General features: G+C 38.6%; 1 protein-coding gene across 15 annotated transcripts in view; it reads right to left on the minus strand.

The window, feature by feature from the left end:
- Nucleotides 1-23549, minus strand: part of REPS1 (RALBP1 associated Eps domain containing 1) — a 39670-nt gene that overhangs the window by 11387 nt on the left and 4734 nt on the right. For 4 of the 15 annotated variants that reach the window (XM_083498237.1, XM_083498236.1, XM_083498233.1 and 1 more), the window contains exons 2-11: nt 19977-20100; nt 17440-17636; nt 15840-15981; nt 11393-11457; nt 10684-10846; nt 10090-10153; nt 8991-9145; nt 7885-8021; nt 2140-2227; nt 333-434 (exon numbers count right to left, since the gene is read on the minus strand). In XM_083498237.1, coding sequence (XP_083354363.1) covers nt 333-434; nt 2140-2227; nt 7885-8021; nt 8991-9145; nt 10090-10153; nt 10684-10846; nt 11393-11457; nt 15840-15981; nt 17440-17636; nt 19977-20100 — 1237 coding nt within the window. Of the gene's footprint in view, nt 1-332; nt 435-2139; nt 2228-3902; nt 3984-7884; nt 8022-8990; nt 9146-10089; nt 10154-10683; nt 10847-11329; nt 11458-15839; nt 15982-17439; nt 17637-19976; nt 20101-23549 lie in introns of all 15 variants that reach the window. The other 11 variants (XM_083498234.1, XM_083498241.1, XM_083498240.1 and 8 more) reach the window with 5 other exon arrangements.

Genomic DNA, 23549 nt, shown 5'->3' on the forward strand with positions numbered 1-23549 from the left:
AGATCTGAGAAATTATATAGGTCTGAATGGATTCCAACTGGCTAGCAGCTACCAGACACAATCCTTAAAGTATGTGTAAAGAGGTCTAAAAGGGCATCAGAGTGGCTAGAGTGTGTTAAAGAATAAGACATCTCAATCCCCAACTCTGAAGGATGCTTCACATCCTTTTTCAAACACAAAATAAATGTGCATTTTAAAGTGTTTCCCACTGCACATAGATGGCCAGAGTAGCTGCTGAATGCACTACAGTCATTACAGTCATTTAACTATTTGCAGTGAAATGAAACGAAATAGGCTGACACCCTACTAGGAAAGAATACATTGATACTTGCCAACTGTATTTCCTCCTACAAATTTTGCAGATGAACTCATTTTACTTTCTTCCACAAGATCAGGTGATTTTACAAGTAAAGGACTCGTGGGATTTGTGTGATCTAAAAAGGAATAAAATATATATTTAGTAACAGTAAGTTAGTCTACCTCTCTTCTTATGGCAAATTTCACCTAATGCTCAAAGTCTGACACCATAGTAATATGTCAAAATTAAAATTTTGAACAGCTAAGATCATAACTTGCATTTCTGGCCACACATGTGTATATGTGGATATCAACTCCCCTCTCCATGTGCATCATATCACACACCAATCCCCAGGAACAGATTTTGGGGGAATGCAAAGGGAAGGGAAGACTGAAAAGCCAAATTACATGAACAGGATATCTGTTCCTTTTAGAAAAAGAAAAAACATTTTTTATTTTATTACTAGATTAATGGCCACTCATCAAAACATGCTTTTGAGTGGCTTACAAAAGAATAAATAATACACAATATTAAAATACAAGACAATAATTTTAAGAACTTCAAAATTGCTCAAATGCAACATAAAATGATATCATTCCAGTCTATTATTTGTAGGGGTTTAAAAGTCTGTATTATAGAAAAATGGCACAAGAAGCCACAATTACATTTTTTTTTATTCAAGCACCCTCAATCCATGTACTTCTTGTTGTCTGCATTGTCTTACAGTATTTTTATACTGCCACTTCTATATAGAGTTCTACTCAATGCCACCCCCCTTTGCAATTTTAGCTTCTCAATAAATGTGCAAACTAAATCAGGCTAGAAAAGTGTGGCCTGGTTCAGATGCACATGAACAAGCCTTGTTCCTGTCAACAACCTGCTCCCTTTTCCTTCTCCAGTGGGGTCCCTATACTGTGCTTAATTTTGACTATGAAAGCCAGATTCACAAACCACGGATTGGAGATGGTTTGTTTCAACAAGCTAGTTTTTCCCAACTTCGATGAACCATATTTTGCGCCCCATAGGACGCACCTAGTTTTTTTTGGGGGGGGGGGATAAAGAAAATAATTTTTATTTCTCCCCCCAGGTGCAGTGCTGGAAGAACCAGGTCGGGGAACAGCGGGAAGGCACGCTCCGCCTCCCCGCTGTCCCCCGAGCTTGTGGGGCTGGCGATGGGGAGAAGTGCACTGAGCCCAGGACTGGAGGCAGCTCTGCGCGGCCATCGGGAGCCGAGCGCGACTTCGTGCCGGGCTACCGATGGCCACGCAGAGCTGCGCTGAGCCCGGGACTGCAGGCAGCTCTGCGCAGCCCTCGGAGCCGGTCTCCCGAGGGTTGCGCAGAGCTTCCTGAAGCCTGGAGAGCGAGAGGGGTCGGTGCGCACCGACCCCTCTCGCTCTCCAAGCTTCAGCGAAAGCCTGCATTCGCCCCATAGGATGCACACACATTTCCCCTTCATTTTTGGAGGGGGGAAAGTGCGTCCTATAGGGCGAAAAATACGGTAACAAATTGCAGATAGTTAAAACCAGAAGCTGAACCTTCTGATCTCCTCATGGCCATACCAGAGAAGAAGCTGGGGGAGCTGATGAGCCCTAGCCTCATTCACACAATTAAATGTGGCTAGTGAATGGCTTGTTTCTTGGTTTAGCATTTCATGTGAATGTGATAGTGTAATAACTGAATAGGATAAAACTATTAATGGCTTCAAGAACCCCATAGTGACAATATCAATGGATACAAGAATGAATACATTGTTTGATAGGCTTGCAATAACAAATTGTGTTTGTGAAAATTAATGTTTAGCTACGTAGAGGTTGTTCTAAAGGCACCACCTAACAACTTACCATTTCCAGTTCTTTTAAGTTCCATTTCTTGCAAATGAATTTTGCTTGGAGTCATTCTAATAGGAACAGGATGAACAATAGCAGTATCCTAAGACAAAGAAGTATAAATTGAATTTAGCTTAGTAGAATTAATTGGTCTAAAGTTGATAGCTTAATCAAAAGTTTTATTAAAAAGGTTGAATACTAAAACAAACTCTGTTGCAACTTTGTTGTGATACTCAAAACAGTACTTGACAGTTCTTTCACTATCAAAGTACATGGAAGCCTATCATTTGCTTATCTGCATTGGGCAAATCCCCACTGGAGCAAAGCTTACTGGCTGCCCATTAAACAAACACTTTAAGCGGTTTGCACACAATATTCTGCTTGCACAAGGTTATATGTGTTTCTAAATAAGTTGTTCAGGAGCTCATGTGCCTTAATTTGTAGCAATTTACATGGTGAAGTATATATGAAAGTATATGGTCACAGCAGAGTGGCAGCTAGACCACACTGTGCTGCACACTACTTCTGTTGTACAGCAGTACGTGTAACACAGGGCTGGTTAAGATTCTGCTGGATCAAGCCAAAGGTCCATCATCTTACTCTCGCTATGGCCAGCCTGATGTCCATAAAAAACTGGCAAGCAGGATGCAAGTGCAACAGCACTTCACTTCTGGCCCTCCAAGAAAAACCATGGCTCTACAAAAGCTGTCATCCCACCCACTTGCTGTAGGCCACCTGCCAGGATGCTTCATAGCCCACCCCGCATTACCTACTGCTCAGCTTTAGCACTCTCAAAGAAAAAAATCTGTGCCTTTAGTACCGTGTTTCTAAAACAGTATGACAAGTCACATGAGAGAATGCAGTTCTACTGAGGGAAGACCCTACAGCACACACTGATTTTCCTCTCATCAGATTTAACTTACCAACTACGGAAACTGCAGACAGCAAGAGAATATACAGGAGCCCTTCCCCACTCCTGGCTGGTTTGAGGAAGAGCCAGAGATGTTCCTTTCTAGAGTCATTCACAAAGCAGTGAATGAAGATTATGCACCATCACATGCCCAATACATGGCTCTCAGTGGGATGGGGTACATGAGGGCAGAGTATGTTTGTTAGAGGTCCTGAACTTAAAAACTGCGAGAAACACCACACTATGGAGAATGAAGGATGTATATATGACTTGGGCAAATTGTCACATACGGGCCATTACACAGACAAGGAACGCCTGTTGCCATGGTGTTGTCCATAGAGGACAGTGGTTGTGTTCATGAAAGCAGTGACATGTACTTAAGAGAAGTAGAAAAATGAAGATTAGCAAATGCGATTACATGGTATCTATAAAAAAGGGCTTATGTGTGGGCTTTGGGATGAAAGGACTGGATCTGCGTGTGACTTTGGCTGTCCTTGTTCAAACTGGTCTTTGGCAAGTTACCATACTTATTTTCTAATTTCAATCCTGTTTTTCAGCACAAGGCAGCTAAAAAGTGTCACAGCCATAATGAATAAGAATTTCAACACACTCTGTACACTGAAGATACTTCAAAAAAATAATGAACTCATAAACTCTTGAACTCATAAAATGTTCTATAATTAAACTTGAATCATACTGCAGACATATGATTCCTCCAATAAATTTTAAAGCAGATAAAATGTATGACTTCTGCCACCATTTCCCACCAAGCTTTGTAGAATCATGCATTAACAGGCAAGATACAATTAATGAAAATTCAGAGTTAATAAAATTAATTTCAAACAAGCAAGCTAAGTGATTGACTTACAGGATCAGCTGGTGCAATGTTAGAATCAAATTGGGTCAGAGTTTGTGAGCTTGAGGAGCGTTCGCTAAATGTCTCCCACTGCTGAACAGACAGAGGAGAGACAAGTCAGCATGAGAGATGGAGTAAAGGTTTCCTGGAGAAGATTTAAGGTAGTTCAGAGGTTGCAATGGCAGTTGTTTTATTTGCAAAAACTGTCAACACACACATTTAAAAAAATGTATTTTGAGCTTCATCCTTTCGGCTTCTCAATGCTACCAAGAATTTAACTGTCAAGTATTGCGTAGGGTATGAGCAAATCAAGAGATTTCCCTTCTGTGAAAGTAAGTGTATATGTTTTAACAACAAAATCAAGCTACTGACAATGGAAACCTCTTATAATGTCTGATCATGCTGTATGTGTAAATACAATGGGCAGCATTCAGTTAACATATCCATATCAGTGCAATGATTTCCACTTGTGCAATGGGAATTCCTTCCCCCTTCCCCATCCCGTGCCATCCTAAAAATTTCAACAGAAGGTTGGGAAATGTGGGGGGCAAGTTGGTGGAGGGATGGGGGAGAATGTTTCATTGCACAAACAAAAATCCCTGCACTGATGGAATATTCACATAGTGCTACTTTGAATACAACCCTGTGTACTCCAATTTTTCCTGGATTTTTGTACATTGTTTTAATTTTCACCTCAAAATGAATCAGGAATAAAAGCTACAGATAACACTTTTACAAAATTACCAACAACTTGCCAATGCAATCCCCGAAGCAATCCTCAAAAATGTTTCTAATCTGAGTACATTTTATACCAGTGTAGAAATATTTAATTTATAATTGAAACAATGCTAAGGATTAGAAGTTCAAACTCGGTAAATCAATAGGGAAGTCCACCTTGGCAATCATTTCAACAAGATACAGGACATGCTCTGGCATAATACACAACTGCCAAGTCGGTTTTTCATGCTAAGAAAAGAAAAAAAAGACATGGACACAATAGCAAAAACCAGGCATCAAAGAAATTAAGATTTGATCTAGGATTTGAAAGGCAGATTACTCTGTAGAAGATTGGTGTTAATGTATCTCACGTTAGTGGAATGGTGAGTAACTTATTAGTCAAACCAAAACACTTCAGCAACCTCTTTCAGGTGGTCTTTATATCTTTTCCCAGTAATATGGGCCCACTTATCTATAAACAGCTGCTCAGGGATAAACAGATCACATGTGGCTGGGAAAATGTATAAGGGGCACATGAAATAATTAATATGCATTGATTTGCCATACATATTGCTTAGTGAGAGCTCTGAAAATCAAAAACTCCCTAGGAAATAGTATTTCCAGATACAGAAATATTATGCTCCATTTAGAAAAACACACTTCATGAAAACTTGTATACCCTAAGAATATGAATATTAGATATAATGACTAGTCCATTATAACTAGACATGTTTCCTCAAAAGAAGTTCCCCATACTGCATGTGGGCTGTTTGTGATATGGCATGGAGATTAGAAGTTCCCACCAGGCCAGCAGAATTCCTTGGAATGAACCTTAAGCAGCTGTTTCGATTCTACCCAAGATAATGCCTGATGTATCAGGGATTTAAATCTTAATGCTTTCTGTTGATGGCTGCTAAATGCCACAACATCATCCTGCTTGTGACTAATGTCAGTACCTGGCAATCAAATTAGGAACCTAAAAAACAACAACCAGAATGTTTCATACCTAAGAAGGGAAATCTAGTGGGGAGCTCTGTTACTTGAATTACCTGTGGGGCCACTTCTGTCACTCATCATCATCCCTTGTTGACCCTGATTCTGGATCTTGTACTGACTTCTAGTATGTACAGTATTACATTTTCAGGCCCTAACCCTGTCTGATACTGCTGATACTTGTAGAGTAACAATTAATAAGGTCTCGTCATTAACTGCTACACCTTTTTAAGTGGACAATGAAATAGTTTATATAGGAACATTAGATTGTACTGTAATGTTACTGAAAATATTTTCACACGGATTCAACTTGCTTTGCTAGATGTTTTAGAGCATTGTATTTCACAACAATTTGATCTAGTTAAATGAAGAGTAAGTTACTGCGTATTATGAATTATAAGTGAGACAGTAGCACAATCTTTGTTATCCTAAAAATGCCAGACAGATTAGCATGTTGGACAGTAGATATATTTTAAATAAAATAAAAAATAAATCAATTTGACAACCCTAGAGGCAGTTCCAATATGAAGAGTCAAGACTCCTCAAGAAGACCTAACTGTTAAAAACAGTGTAATAATTTGACATAAGTTAACTTTCCAAGTAGATAGGTGAGTGTGGGGATGACAGCATGTTTAAATGCAATCTCCACATAACCCCCAACAAACCAAACAATTCAAAGAAAGGCAAGTGAAATCGTAATCTGAAAATTGGATAGGTTTCCCAAATAAGCAAAACAATGCAAAAGTTCATTCCAAGAAGATTAAACATGATGTAGCAAGTATTTGAACTAGATACATTTGTACATAAAAACTCAACTGGCCTCAAGCCTTCCATGAAATGTAAACATATTGAATTTCCTACATAATTGTTTACACTTTGATTTGGCAGTATATAGGATTAATAATTCAAAAGAATCAGAGTGCTAAGTGCTGTTCTAGAATTTTTGGAAATATAACCCAATACACATTAGTCTTAGTAGTAGTTGTCAAGCATTCTGTATTACTTTCAGTTAAAAAAAATACACTACCCCTTTTTTGTTGCTCTTCTCATTCACATACCTCTGATCTCTTGATTACAAGGCAACACCTTTCAATTCATTTTCTTATAGTATATCAATTGTGTGAAATAAATAACTAAATAAAAATCATATGCCTGGGTATTTTTACCCATTCCTCACCTCTAGGCTTCTAACTTCGGAGGAACCTTGACATGCCAATTACTATTGGATGCCTGAAGATTTACATATACAACAATTTAGGAATTGCCCTGTAGGTTCCAACCAAGAAAGGTAGTTTAGGGTCTGCTGGAACAACAGGAGCCTCTGAAAGCTCACAACTGCAGTGTGAAAATAATGGCCATCTCTGGTTTGACACCAGTAACATGCAGTAACGAGGCATACTACCTCACATACATTTCAAAAGCAACTATTTTGCCTAATAGCCATTAAGACATCTACCAGTCCAATAATATGGCAACTCTTTAAAAATCTCACCTGTTATTGTTAATTATTACCCTTTGCAATAAGCAATGCCATAATTATGCATACCAGGCAAATCAATAGTAATTTTTGGTCCTTCTTTGAATCAAAATTTCCCTATAATTATGCTTATTAATTGAGCCAGCATAGCATAGTAAATGGTAACTGATATTTCTGTTGTTAGAATATGTATTTCTTACCTAGTGGATTTTACTCAAGTTTCCTAAATGTTATATAATTACTCATTTCCTTACTATGTGATGGTAGGGCATTCTACAGGGTGGGTGCCACTACCAAGAAGGCCCTCTACCTGGCTCCCTGTAGCTTTACTTTTGCAGCCTAAACAGCAGCCTGGTTTACAACAGATCTTGACAGTGCAAAACTTGCCTATGTTTTCAGGACGTTCAGGAGGATAGTTTGGAGAACTTGAGATCCTCCTGAAAGACCTGTTCCAATCTTGGTCTTCTGCACAGGCACTGTTACTGTCAAGAAATTATGCCACCGAGGTAACAACAGGCCTAATGCTGAATAGAGGACATATCACCGATGGAACAGTCCACCTTTAATGATTAAGAGGAAGTATAGATTAATAATTAAATGTTTGAGCACCTGTTGACAATCTCAAAATATACCCTTATGTATTATGGCTTAGGATCAAGGCCATATATTTCTGCTCAGTTTATGAAGTGAACACTCAAAATGAGGTACATAAGCCAGCTTTTATGGCACAGTGGCATCTAGTTCATATTGTGTCATACATTAGATTTTAAAATAAGAAACTTTCAAAGTAAGGTACTGTTTGCTAACCTCACTGCTTTGATTCAGCTCGGGCCAAGTTTGATTTAGTGATGGCATTGACGGTGATTTGCTTGGAGGTGCTTCTGCTGGTGAACTGGCATAACCTACCTCACCAGACTGATCCCCTGCTTCTGAAACAGGAACCACTATGAAAGTCAAGCACAATCGTGTGTTAACGTCTTAATTAGGTTTCAATTCAAAGCTTTACTAACCATAATTTGTTCTGTGTATCAACCTCACTTATTACAGAAGCTTGCTTGTAACGCAAGGTTATCTATGCACATTTTCAAAATATATACACTGCAGCAGTGATAATTTAAAAATTATAGGGCTCAAGGAATGTAACACTATTCTATTTTAAAAGGTTTTCTTAGCAACACTCTTGCAATTTAAATTAATAAGACACAGATACTGAAATAAGAAACCAGAAGCTTGAAAACGGGATTTACAAACTGGAGGAAGTTCCAATCTCTCTTCTCCTACAGAGGTTGGGAGAGGTGCTAGAGTCTCTTTTAGTAACAGACCCTCATGGAAATTCTATTCCAAAAGGTCCCAACCTTCAAGGCAGCCCTTGGGATGTCAGCAATCATACTAAAGTCTCAGACAGGAACATTAATATAGTTTTTATTAACTTATTTGTGGAATCATAGGGATTTCACATATTGCTTTTGGGTACATGAGTTTGCTAAGATCAAACACCCTTGAATCTGTTTACTTATAGTTTCCAAAGAAATAGAGCTTGGCTACAAAAATGTAGTTGCTAGCTTGAGGGATCATACTGCAAGTTCAGTCCATTCTAACTTTTCTCACCATCTCTCACCACATTTTCAATAGTGATTCTAAAACAGTGACTCACAATACACAAAACCACCCCAAGAATAAGAAATTGCTTCCTTGTTAACAGGCCTTTGTGTTGCACTCAACTAACTTTTACTCAGTGCAGACCCACTGAAATGAATGATCATGACTAGTTTAAGTCCATTAATTTCAATGAATCTACTCTGAGTCAACCTTAAATTAGTACAATTTACACTGTAAATTTTATGTTGCCTAATGACATCCTACTTTTAACAGTAGTTTTAAAGGAACAAAACTCTACAGAAGAAAGGAAATACCTGCTGAGTCCTCCAAATCAATCAGTTTGGGCATTAAACTTTCAGGCAGTTTCTCAGGCAAGTCATAGCCATTCTTCCTAGCAACTACTAGATGGAAAGCAGCACAGAATTCATCCAGTGTTAATGCACCATCTTTATCAAAATCCGACAGCTCCCTGAAAAGGCGAGGGAAAGTATTACTTCTAAACTATGTTTCTATTGAACTTCACTTTTACTGAGAAAGCTTTAAGCTCACACCACACAGTCTGGCACTCTGCTTCTAAAACGAGGTCAATGTTCAGCAATTTCACCTTCCTACTACAATCCACTATGCTTCCTGAATATCTGCTCCAGAAAACTGGAGTACCATTAAGTAATAGCATGGGTGGTAGGCACAAGGGACTAGAGGGGAAGGTGGAATTGGCAAAAATCACTTCTTCCCATTTCAGCCAATGGGAGCCTTCTATTACAAAAAAGAAAGAGCAAGCAACATGGGATCAAAGACACTATATACAATGTTGCTGAATCAAATGTTTGGCTGCTATTCTATACAAGAAAAGTGAGTTTTTTGAGAGATGGGTTAAGCCTAGACTTCTTAAATGTCCTTTTAAGTAAAACATGAGGAATCATTCAAAATATTTGAATGCAAATTACGGTATCTGCAAAGTATCGGTTCAGCTGAGCTACCCCTTGGGAAGCTGTTAAGTGTTCACTTTCTGCTCACTGGTATATTGCCTTGCTGAAACTTATCATGATATTATTTCAATATGGTATTCAGCAATATGGCGATTTATAACACAGCCATATTACAAAAGGTAAGCTTTATTTCAAAATTAGGTCAGATGAAAGTTTATTATTTGATCTGCATGGGAATAGGATTTCACTTCTAACTGTTCAAGCCTACACATCTACTCAGCAAATAAGCAAATAAGTTCAGTGATACCTCCTGCCAAGTATGCATGTATAGGATTGCAGCAAAAGTTACACTGACAGTGCAGGGGATATGTTTTAATGTAAATTATGAAAGGTAATTTAAATGCTAGGCATTTCAGCTCCACAACCAAAGAAATATGATTTGAAACAAAGGAACTTCCCCAACCTAGCTATATTTCACACTTACCAAATGTGCGAAAGTTCAAGAATAGGAAGTTTTGATTTTGTAAAAAATTCTTTAGCTGCAGAACCTGAAATATTAAAACAATGACGTTTAACTTTGATTCTAAAATTATAACTTGGAAGGATTATAAGTGTATTGCAAGAAAAAATATGTAAGTGTATTGCAGAAATACTGAAAATAGTGAGGTTCTAAAGAGAGTTCTATCTTCTAACGTTAGTTTTAAAAATTATCTGGAATCATATTGTATGCAATAATATAACTGTAGCACTCATCACAAAACTTTAATGGCATATAAATTGTATATAAAGTCCAAGAAAATATGAGGTTGGTGCCTAAGATTCCTTTCTATAAATCAGAGGATTCTTTAAATTAAAGGATTCCTAACACTGCTTGCCTCACTGTTCCAGAGGATCTTTCAACCCACTAGAACAGATTTTGGAGGGCACATGGGAAATCAACAAAACCTGCCTCTCCCTTCCATTAGCAAGAACCAGGAATGCAACTCTGCTTATAGAATCTTAGAAATCAACCCAGTATCTTTACTAGTAGGAAACTGAAATATGTACTTTTGTAACTTATGTGTTTAAAAGAACTCACCTGGAATATATCCGTTTAGATCAGGTTGAATGGTTTTAAACTGATTTATGTAATATTGCCTTTGTTCATCTGTTATTTTCCAAGGATCATCATAACTACTTGATTGCCTACGAATTTCATTTGTTGTAGTAACTGATGCTACAGTTCGGACTGTTGTCTGGTCCTGAAAGGAAACATTTTTCTTCAGCATTATATAAATGTATCAATAGCCTACCATTTTGTATATTGACCTAAGAAAGGAAATGAAAGTTATTTATTGAAGTAGCTTTAGAAGTCTTCCAGTTTGTGCTGGTTAGGTGGGATTCTAAAGAAAGTATTTTGAAAATATACTTAAGATAGAAGTAGCAACATTCATGTAAGCAACACAAAGCTATGAAAACTATGCAAAGAATAGTTTAAAATAATTATAAGGACAAAGTAAAGCTGAAAGTTAGTTTTGCATATGCTGGCAGGTTAACTTAAAAGATTTGCTTGATCAAGAATCTTCAGTGAAAGAGGTTATTTTATGTAAAGAAGAATAGATCAGAGACTGATCTTAAACACACTCACATTTAGAGTCACGGCATGAATCTTTGGTGACAATATGAAAATGATTGACATTAATTGGAATGAAGCAAATCAAAAGAATACCAATAAAATGTCACACCTGGACAGAAGCAGGATGCATGGCTAAAATAGTACTGGTTGGTGTGTTATCAGCAAAACTGACCCAGTTTTCTTGGTGCGGTGGTGGTGAATGGCCAGACCACATGGGATCACCAGTATTACAGGAGCCTGAAAACCAAAACAGTTCAATTTCAAGACTGCCACACAGTCTATTCAAGAAAAGTCATAACCAGGAACCATGGGACAAATTCTGTGAGATCACGATTCTAGATTCAATGCAGTGCCACATTGCAACATGTTCCTAAAACTGAGGGATACTAATGTGAGTGGGGTGCTGTTCCTAGGAAAACAGGGGACAGAAGCGGTACCCGGAAAGCTGTCTGTGGACAAACACTGGCTCCCTCAGCCTGAAGTGAGATTAGCGCCACATCCCATAGTTGCCTTTGGCTGAACTTAACCATCCTGTGGTTGGTTTTACCTTTACCTAGGAAAACAAACAATTCCCCAGCCCAGAACAAGGTCCACACAGGAACCTATGCATCCCTTTGGTCCCTGGTCTATAATTTAATTCTGACAATGAGGCCAAATGAGGGCTTGGTAAACTGGGAAATGAATCAGGCATAAATGCTCCCATTACCCTTCTTACTCCCTGGTTTATGGTAACCCACTGACCCATGCAACTTAATTAGGTAAATTAGGGCAATCACAAACCAAAGTTTCTCTCCAAAGAAGGATTAGAAACCCAGTTCAAATGACTGTTTTCTTTCCACTCAGTAAACAAACTACTCCATGTGACAAACTTGTTTGCCTGATCTGAATGCAACAAACTGGCCATCACACTAGGATGCAAGGAATTTGATACAAGCATTTGAGGAATGAGCAACTGAGCAAAAGGCATGGTTCTAATGGTCAAACCATGGTGTGGCTATGATGCCCTGTAACAGACCAATATCTACAGGATATCACAGAAAAAAATTATATAACAAATATCATATACCGCTTATGCAATAAAAGACCTCTAAAGTGGGTTTTCACAATTCTAGATTGGAGCTGGAACCTGACTATGGTTTGCCTCTTTATTCTGTGCTGCATTGTTGCCTGCTCCTTAATTCAGGAGGCCACTACCACACTCAAAGAGCCCTGCACTTTGGAATTCTTGTGCCCTTCCCAGAAAAGGATGACAAATACTAACTGTAGTATATCGAAAAATCAGGAACTTAAATCTCTGTGTATCACAAGGGAAAGTTTAGCATTCTCATGCATATACTTAGCAGGACTATACACAGAGCACTAAAACTATTTTAATAGGGGAAAGGCTTTGAAAAGCAGAATTCTCCTAGATTAATACCTCACAGATTACTATTCTTTTGCTAGGAAAGGTCACGCTTTTCAGTGCAAAGGAAAATTAATCCCTCTTTAATAAATACGAGTCTATTTTGGTAGAGGAAGGAAAGATGTGAAGCTCCTTTTCCTCTTTAGAACCAGCACAGGAAGAATTGGAACAGTTTTTATTATTAAATTCACAAGAGTGCTATTAATAAATCTAACAAAAGTAAATCCTGTTCTACTGAAGTTTTTCGGGGGTGAGGTACTCTGACTATTTAATGATAACACCTTTTTGCAAATGAACTCGCTAGATTGAAGTAATCAGATTGTTTAAAGTATTTTAAAAAGCTGAAGCGCTACCTCAAAATTTGACAGTTGAGCTTGTCCATTCTTTTCAAAACGGCTCTGTTTATCAATGATCTAGTCTGTAGCAAAGCAGCAACAGCTGCTAAGTGGAAAAAGGAGACTTCTTCCTCAGAAAAAGCCTTTCCCCCTATTACTTCAAGTATGGCCTAATAGTAGTCTTCCTTATGGTCACTACTGTCCAGCTTCCCTGCTGTTGCTAACTTTTCTCTCTCTTCACCACAGCTGACCTGAAACTCTTTGACATGGCTGCCAATCTGTAGGGCCTGGGTTGTTTATGTATAAACAATATTCCCCAACGCACGCGCGCGCACACACACACACACACACACACCTGAAAAAGCTCTGGCTTCTATCTAAGTAGTATGGAAATAATGATGGTTCAGATGGAGCAAGTGGTGAAGTAATAGCGATGGACAAATGATGAGGTGACATGATTCACTGCCAGCTCTCAAGACAAGCAATGCCCTTTGGTTCCCTGTTAACAACTGATGTCCCAACATGCCCCAGAAGTTCTATTTCCAACAAGGAACACTTTATCAGAACGCTTTATATTCTTGTTCTGGCTGCCTTAAATACCTTTCTTTGAACTTTCTAGATTATTTGTATAACACGTTGCCAAACTGTCTAATTTGTATGTCACAAATGATAAATCACCCTAAAATGGGGAATTCAATGTTGCAATAAGGCGACTGTTCTGTCAAGGCAAGCATTGGCTTGCCAGGTGGCACAATCTCCCACTCTCCTCTGCTCTCGCTGTGTGCTGTTCCAGAGGTTCTCCTGACCCCCGGTGCCAAGTCAATTTCAGGGGATAAGTGAGGGAGGAGTCCTTGCACAGCGCTTGTGCCGATGGGACCCATTAGTTGAATCCTGCCCTAAGAAATCAACCCAACAATTATTCAATGCAAATTTGAACAGGAGCACAAGCAAGCTGCAGTTCTCAACTGCCCGCTACTTATGACTTTCTCGGTACAACCAAATAGCAACTGATTACTGAAACTATATACACTTTCTGGCAGAAATAAAAACCTCATTATCCTACAACAGTCAACAACAAAAAGATAGATTATTAAATTTGTCCATAAAGTTATCAGAGTTCAAGGTGGTCTTGCCTAAGACTTAGGCCTAATTGCAATAAAAAGTGAGGCATGCAAAGACTGGAAAACTGAGCAAAGATACTTTGGAACAGTAGAGCTGGACTCTCAAGCAGAAATCAAGAAACAATTGTGATCAAGCCTCCAAGGTTTATCCTAATGATGGCAAATACGGAAGCAGTACGAGGGATATAAGTATGACATAATTTAATGAAACATAGTACTAAGCACAGAGTTCAACCTCCTTTTTAAAAAAAATAAAAATAAAATGCAGCTCTTGTGCCCATAAGCTAGACCCAACAATGTATGGGCAACATCTGCTGAAAACTCGGAAGCACACAATGTGACAGAATAAGCTTTTTAGGAGGCTAGATGCAAGTTTTCAATGTACTTGCCCATACCCAGGCTAGGAAAATATGGATAAAAATAATGCAGAGAGAAAATGTGCAAAAAATACACAAAATAAGACAAATTGCTTACTAACAGTACATAATTTAGGCAGGTTGCAGATTTATTTTTAGTGCAGAATATACATGGTCTTGCTTGGTATCTGCCTACCAAAAATAGTTTTATTTGGAGGTTTGGTTTTCTTCTGGGCCTCCTCAAAGATGCTCACCACATTAGATGCTAGTCAGTTTGTGCTTCCTGGCTGTGGTGCTATATTCCCTGACATTGTCCAACATCACAAAACAGTCTAAGAAGTAGTTTTTATTGATTTGGGTTCCATTAAAAAGTCTATTGAAATATCCTTTATTTTCTAATGCTTTGAACACTTAGCTACTTTTCTTTTTCAAGGTTCAGCTATTTTTGAAAGCACTACATAGTGTGCTATTTTTAGTATAGTGTTTACACTCTATTTTAACATCTCTCTTACTCCTCTGGTCACTGTCTAAACCAAATAATGTTCATATAAGCACATCTAGCATGTAACATTAAGTCAAATTATCGTTAACCACAAGTGAGCAAGCAGGCGGATACAGAGAGCAAAAACTGTGGCTGCTTTACTCTTCCCCTGGTCCTGCTGCTGCTAAATCATGGGAAGTTGGGCTTAGGGCTTGTCTCCTCCAAACAGATCATGTGTGGCCTACAGCACTGGATGCTATAAAAATGTGGTTAAGATTCCAACTTTAGAGTGTTAGCCTAAAATTGCCTTCTTCAATGAAATTCACAATTTAAAGCTTTAATGTGAAGCGTCATTAAACAGAACACGCATTCTATTTTATGTCCTTCTTGTTGTTGCCTGAAATATTCTAACAAGCCTTTGCAACTTTTTACTACTGAATTTCCTTATCACAATAAAATGTTTGGGCCTCCTCTAGTGTACAAGTGACCAGAAAGAAAACAGTCTTGTGTGAAGCTGAAACACTTAAGGTGTCTCCCTCAAAAGCAAACAAAAACTGATCAAAATAATATTGCAGGGCCAGATGCATTCTCACAAAGATAAATCTTATGGAAATTAAGAGTTTTCAAAAAACAGGATCGTACCAATGATTCCTTAGACCAAAATAAAGAATGGGATGTTGTACTGGGGCAAGATGGTAGGTAAAAGGCAAGGGTGCACATTCCTAGTTGACTTTTTACTAGCGTGAAAGGAACATACTGATCAGGACATACTGAGGTGGGCCAAAGGATTACTTTTGTCTCCCTGATTCAAGTCTGTACCTCCCTAGAGTGGCCTGCCTCATACATGGGGCACTACTAAGCTATATTAAGAAATCCACAATCTCAGGCAACACTTGAAGTGTAACACAAGACATTTATTTATACCTGCTTGTGCTTCGCTAAAGGGAGCCCAAAAAGGCCCTGGTCGCTCATTATTTCCTCCGCTGGGATGGCGGCTGTGCTTCCTCCATGTGTGCGGAGAGGTTGGTGGAGATTGCTGCGGTGAAACAACGGGAGATGTGGACTCCTAATAAAACAAAGGAAGTTTTAAAAATGTTATACTATGTACCTAAAACAATATTCTAAAAACCACTTTCTTTAAGAACAAATTCTTTCTTAAGAACAGGTGGGATTTTAATACTAACAAAAAGATCAAGGGCAAGGCAAATAATAAAACTTAGTGGGCACATTAAAACTTGTCATGCATTCAAATGAATATTGAAAATAAATAGCCAGTTCTTGTAATTTAGCCATATTAGGTTTTGCCACTTATTTTTACTTATGGTATGTTATCAGAACAAATTGTGTAATTCACTGGACTCATTTTCCGCTTGTTATATCATCTCCAAAAGTGAAACCGTTTCATTATTTCTAAAGCTCCTATTACTAGGAAACAAATAAAAGATTTAGAAAAACAGGCCTTACTTGCAGACTTTGGATGCCATGGTAAATTGTTAGTCAACACAGTGGTACCTCTGGATATGAATGGGATCTGTTCTGGAGCCCCATTCACATCCTGAAGCGAACGCAACCCACGTCTGCGCAGGTCATGATTTGCCGCTTCTGCGCATGCACGAGACGTCATTTTGACCGTCTGCACATGCACGAGCGGCGAAACCGTCACCGTGGAGCGCAACCTGAAAAGGCTCAACCTGAAGCAACTTCAACCCGAGGTATGACTGTACCTACCCATGACTGCCACCAAACTACAATGCTACTGGTAAAATATAGTACTGGTTATAAAAATGATCATGAAGATTGTAACGAAATCACATCTCGCTCTCCAATTAAGAGTACCTAGACAGAATTGCATGCAAGTGTCTGGAAAAAAATGACAGGATAGAGGGCTGAATCCAAAGAAGGCCACTCTTGCAAGGATGTTTCATATCCCCTACATGGGGATGCTTTTGAAGATGACTTGGAAACTTCAATTGGTCCATAATGCAGTGGCCAGACTGGCTTATCCTAGCCTTTTTCTAGAATATGGGTGCATCATGTAAAGAAAAAAAGATGTACAAAGACCTAAAGCACTAACAAAGACCTCTCAAGGAGCTTTAGTTGTAACTTAGCTGCAATAGTATGAAGCAATATAGTGTAATTTCTCTTAAATAAAGGGGGGGGGGAGCAATACACTCAAACTAGCGTGCTTGTGAAATCAGCTTGCAGCCAAAATTGTAAGACTAGTTTGACAACACAATCTGTAGCAGCAAATTTGGCACCAGGGATGGAATTCAACATAGCACTAAATGGGGTACACACGTGGGGAATGAGGTTCATTTGTACAATGGGGCTTCTGCCTCCCTCTGCACACACCCTAAATCTGTTCTGGAGCTTCTTCCCCTAAGCTTTCAGAGCCAGATTTATAAAACAAATAAATCACTGCTAAACTTGCACTGCCCTTTGTATTTTAACATAATTACAGAATCACAATATAAAAACCATTAAGGATACTTAAAAACATTAGTCAGTCTTTATATTTCATTACCTGTTGATCTGTCGTTGGACGTTGCTGGACGACATCATGGCTCACAGAGCCTTTTTTAACCTGTATTCTACCTGGTGGGGGAGGAATCGCACCTGAATAGGAGGATGGGTTATCAGGATCTGAAGAATACAACGATGAATGCCTCAGTTCCTGCTCATTCTTTGACATGACAAATCTGGGCAGGGGGAGGTCCTTGACTGTTAAAACAACACCACACATGATTATTATAAGACACTTAAGTTACAAAATGTTTTGATTCCCCATTAAAATATTATTTTCTTGAGAGTTGCTATCAAGATTGTTGCAAGCTGGAACAGTTCCTGCTACAGCCAATGTCTGTTCTATGCAGGCACTGGCTTTGACAGGAGCTGCTCCATCACACAATGATGAAGAAACAGGTGCTTATTCTGTCGGAACGATCTTTAAAGGGTTGGAAAATGCTTTTCTGCATTTCCAAGCCTCCCTGCCCATCCTTTCAAGCTCTGATTGCATGGCAGGCTTTGTAAGTGGCAAAGGGTTTTGACAGGTGGGCAGGGTAACTCACCTGCCAATCATGTGACAACACAACTATGTTGTGTGATTGACAGGTAGCTTGCCACACCCATTTGTCAAAGTTGGCCTATGGGGTGGGGCCAGCTAAAGGCTTGGTCCCTGAAAATAAAAAGATTCCCCATCCCTGTATTAACCATATAAAACCAACAGAGTATTCAAATAATTCAAAATTGCAATCAAGATTGTGACAATTCAGTTGAAGAAAGAATTCTCGCCAGAACAGGAATTTAACAGCTCAAACTTTGAAGCCAACTTGAATTTTCCACCTTAGTGATTACAGATGGACATTAGCATGCTAAATATTTCATAGACAGATATTTTTCAACACCCACAGAAACCTTTTATATTTCTCTTTAATACACCTCCCTCCAAGCAATGAGAGCATACAACCTGAAAGCCAAGAGCTGCCCCCCCCAAAAAAAAACTTGTTTTATGTGATCACCAGGACCATGGCAATGCTGACCACTTGTTTTCACTTTAAAAAAATTATCTTAACAGTTGTGCAGAAAGTTCTGAAAAGCAACTGTCAGTTAGAAATTACTGAAATAGGAAGTAAATAAAAGTGATGTACTGATCTGAATTGCAGCTCATCTTATATATGTCAAGCTCCAAACTACTTGAAGTTCTATGGGTCAAATTGCACTAAGAGGTTCAAGGTGGGCAACTTCTATAAGAGAAGGCAGCAGTTTTCAGCATTTGCTTCTACTAATATGTGGTACCTCAACATCAAATACAGTGGTGCCTCGCAAGACGAAATTAATCCGTTCCGCGAGTCTCTTCGTCTTGCGGTTTTTTCGTCTTGCGAAGCACGGCTATTAGCGGCTTAGCAGCTATTAACGGCTTAGCGGCTTTAAGAAAAAGGAAACAAACTCGCAAGAACTCGCAAGACATTTCGTCTTGCGAAGCAAGCCCATAGGGAAATTCGTCTTGCGGAACGACAAACTCTTTCGCCTAGCGAGTTTTTCGTCTTGCGAGGCATTCGTCTTGCGGGGCACCACTGTACTATAATAACTTAATTGTGAGGTAACAAAGAGAGGAACACCAACTCTGTTTGACAAGCAGAAGACTTACATCTCCAAACAGATACAGAGTTGTAAAAGCATACTATTCCTCATGAGGAGGATTAAAAAAAGATCATTCTAAGCAAAGAAAAGAGCTTGTTTACGCTAACTGGGTTTTTTTAAAAAAACTTATTAGAATAGCAGACCTTTTTGCCATCTTTTCAAGTTTCAAAAGCAGTTAGCTATTCAGACTTAAGTCCTGTTGTTGAGGAAACACAAATTCAAATGCCCCTTGGTATACGCTACCTATTGCAAAGCTCTTTGTTCTGGAAAATAGACACATTTTTGACACCAATAAAAAAGAGTGTGTTATGAGTGCTAACCTGGGTATTACCCAGTTCATTTTTTCTGTCCCAACAGTTACAGAAAATGAGTATAAAGGCCGCCAGCCATCATTACTTTATTTCTGCCTCAGTTCCTTTATCTCATTTTTACCTTTACACATGACATAAACACACTAAGTTAACACAGTCTGCAGACTGGATCAAGTGAAAATAATAGGCAGACCTAAGTAGCCGAAATTTCTGATGACATCCAACTAAGAGCTTCTCATTTTTAACTTTCAATCAGAAGTCTAAACCTCCTAGAATATAACCATAGGTTTAAAACCTAACTATTATTTGAAGGAAAGCATATAGTCTGACATTTAAAGTCCAAAATTGTCAATGAATTGGGACATTGGTGTTTTTTCCACTTTGGGAATATCATTTTTTTTAATCCTTAGAATAGAGCTGCTTGCAACGGCATTAAAAACAGTCATGCAAGAAAAGTTCTTATTAGAGGAAACTTCCTTTAGAGGAAGAGATGTTTAAGAAAACATCAGAGGAATCATGTCAGTGGTATATGCTGGTAGAGGAGTATCAGACAAGAGCCATATTTTAATAACCTAGTCAATTATATTTCAATACTTATTTCAAGGCTTACCAGAATTCAAGCTTTCCATTCGCAGTGGAAACCCAGACTGAGCCACTGCAACCAGTTTCAAAGCAATGTAGAATTGGCTTCTTCCAAAGTATCCAAGTCTTGTTGCACCACAAAGTTCCATGATCTAGAGAAAACCGAAACATCCAGCAAAATGAATATAATAAATTTGGTGAAGTAGAAACATTAGTTCACTGTACTCTATATATGCTTGCCAATAAATACTATGCTATAATATCATAAATGCAGTAGTTTTCTATTAAACTATGGTAGGGAAAAAAATGTTCTTATTCTCCTGCACAGTGATTCACTTCAATTCCACTGGTCTCATTCCCAATACCTTCACTATGTTTGCTATAATGGCAAATAATTTTGGTTGATCTCTCTCTTGCCCACTATAACAAATATCAGTTCCCTTATTAAACATCTGATGTACTGTATTATTGCATTTTAATTGCAATCTGTGGCCAATATTTAAATTAAACTGAACACCTAGCTTTTCATGTCCTTGTTCACATATTCCTCTTAAATCTTGTTTTTTCCTTCCTGACACTATCCCGATACCAATATGAATATTTGTTTCAGTCAGCAACCCATAACTGCTCCTCAGAACAAATTTATCTTACTGCTCTACCCAATTGTAATCAAAGTATGACTTGTGCAAAGTTCAACTCCTAAGAATCAATTCTGCTTTTATTTTTAAAAAAATGTGGGGGAGGAAGAGTTCTTTTTTATTTACAATGTTAAATGTTTGTCTGTATGCAGCATAATGATGTTTGCTAGGGACAAATGTAGCTTGATGAGGCTCTTAAAAAGTCAGCATAAACTTAAGTTAGTTATATACTGTAGAGTGTTCTCAGTGCTGAACTGTCCCACTGGAATATTGAAACGAAAGGGTCATAAGCCATACAAAATGCTGCCAACAAATCATAGTGAATTAAATTAGGCTGTACGCACAACTCAAGCAGCCCTTCACTCCTAGAGATGGAGGAGCAAATCAGGGACTGCTTAAGCTGTCTGCACCAGCATGCAACTCATAGTTTGCTGGCATCATTATATGTGACTGTAGCTATTGTCTGTTTAATATAAACATAACTAACAAAACCCCCTGCTATGTAAGGTACAAAAAAGTTAAATTTAATGCAATATGACAGAAAAATAGTGTCCCAGACACAATATTAGAAGACTGATTTTTTAAAAAACACACACATTGAAAATGCCACCCAATTACCATTTGTTGTACCTACATAACATACACGGTGTAAATGTATTTTTGACAACACGCACAACAGTATTTTATTACATTGTCACGTACGCAAGCTATAGCTTATACTTCAAAACTTACACTTCACAAAGCTATTGTGTGCAACAGTAACCATGCAAATTAGTTAACTGTATGCTGTGGCCTGAAATAAATGATTTTTTGAGACTGTCATAGGTCTGTGTACCACACACACTCTCTAGAACTGCAATAGCATTAGGATCCTAAAAGTTCCACAACCATAACTGTACCACTGAATACTGCCTTCTCTACCAACCATAGAGCAGTAAATTAAAATACCGTCTACCTTGGCTCCCAAACACGTTGGCTCCTGAACAAATCGGATCCCGAATGATCAAATTCCAGAAGTGGGTGTTCTAGTGTATGAATGATTTTCGGAAGCTGAACGTCTGGCATGGCTTCCAATTGGCTGCAGAAGCTTCCTGCAGCCAATCAGAAGACGCACTTTGGTTTCCGAACATTTTGGAAGGACTTCCGGAACGGATTCCATTCGACTTCCAAGGTATGACTGTAAACCTGCAACTAATTTTATTCTACTACTAGCACTAGCACCTATATAAATCTTTACTGATGCTATGAGCAAGTGTACTTGTATAATAACACTGGAAGGACATATGTAGGATCTGGTTTTATTGGATTTGACAGGAGAAACAATCGAGAATGAGCAACCAACCAGTCACAACTTTCCCCAATATTTCCTGACTGAAAGCTGCACTGCGAGAGTTATCATCTGGAGCAGATTTTGGAAGGGTATTTTTTTGTGTGTGTGTGTGTGTGTGTGTGTGTGTGTGTGCGCGCGCATGCCTTCTTCTGCAGATGGATACATTCTATCAATACACTACCAACTTGATACCTCCCATAGTTTTCTACAAACACAATGAGCATGTTGTTCTGTGAAAGGTATTACAATACATTTCCCTATTATTTTGACAACCTTAGCAATACCCCAGCAGAACATAGATAAAGCATGACAGGTGCCATCTATGGTGTTCATTAGGGCTGGGCAATATCTGGTTTTCAATATTGTGATATATCACCAGCTAACATTGTGATATACCAATATATCATGATATCTGAAATAAGATGGAGCTCCGTAGAGGCGAACATGGTAATGCCCTGGCAACTGCTACTAAGTTACACGTCTAAATCACCACATACTGATGAAACCATCACTTTCATCAGCAGACAAGCCAAAATGCATCCAAACAAGACTTTGGTTTTGAGTTTGGATGCCAAATGGTACAATCCAAAATACAGTGGTGAGTCACAGAGAATACAAATATGAGAAAACAACAACAACAAAAATAAATTTGATATATATAATTATATGAAAATTAACTCAATGGTGGCATGCTTCAACTAAACCATGAAATATTTCTGAAGAATCTATTAATGTTCTATGAAGTTTTAGGTGCAAATTTAAAATTTACAAAAGTAGTAGGTTTAGTAAAAATATTAATTAAACTTGATTATGATTAACAATTTAATCGGTTTTCTACTAATTTAAGAGTAATTTATGTAATTTACTAATGTCAAGTTGCATCTCCTCCACTCAGAGGGCCAACTGCAATTCTATGCATGAGTAAGCAAGCCCCACTCAGTTCAACTAAACCTACTTCTACTTTCCTGGGAATAAGCCCCACTGAATTCAGTAGGGCTTACTTCTGAGTAGACAGGCATTTGCTTGCACTGCTTAATGACAAGCACCCACCCTCACCATCACTCTCACCTCACAACAACCACCCAATCTCCCATTTCAGCATAAGGTAGCAACTGTTAAATCTCCCCCTTTATTTCTCCCTATTATGACACAGAAGCCGGCCCCCCAAAATCCCCCATCCCACCAACCTCTCCCTTTTTATCAAAAGGAAGGAGGACAGGCAGGAGAGAGAGAGAAGCGATCCCCACGCACACACACACACACACACACACATATACACAGGCAGAAGGGAAGACTGGAGTAAAGAAAAAGAGAGTTAAATAACAGGACAATATTTTTTGTTCTTATGCTGAAGAAAATAACCCCTGTTTTTTTCTTTCATGGGGGTAGGGAAGGGGCAAAGGGGAAAGGGAGCTCCCAGTAAGAAGCCCCGAGCCATCTCAGACCGACATCTCTGTAAATCACACCTACCAGCCTGACAAGCTGGCTACTAGCCTACTTTAAGCAAGCAGAAGCTAATGGCCAGTCTTTTAAGTTTCTGCTGCTGGCTGGCTGCTGCTTTCCCAGCTACGTTCGTAACATAGTGGTACCTTGGGTTACAAACACTTCAGGTTACAGACTCCGCTAACCCAGA

Source organism: Podarcis liolepis, assembly GCF_965112155.1.
Source record: "Podarcis liolepis genome assembly, chromosome: 3".
Lineage (NCBI taxonomy): Eukaryota > Metazoa > Chordata > Lepidosauria > Squamata > Lacertidae > Podarcis > Podarcis liolepis.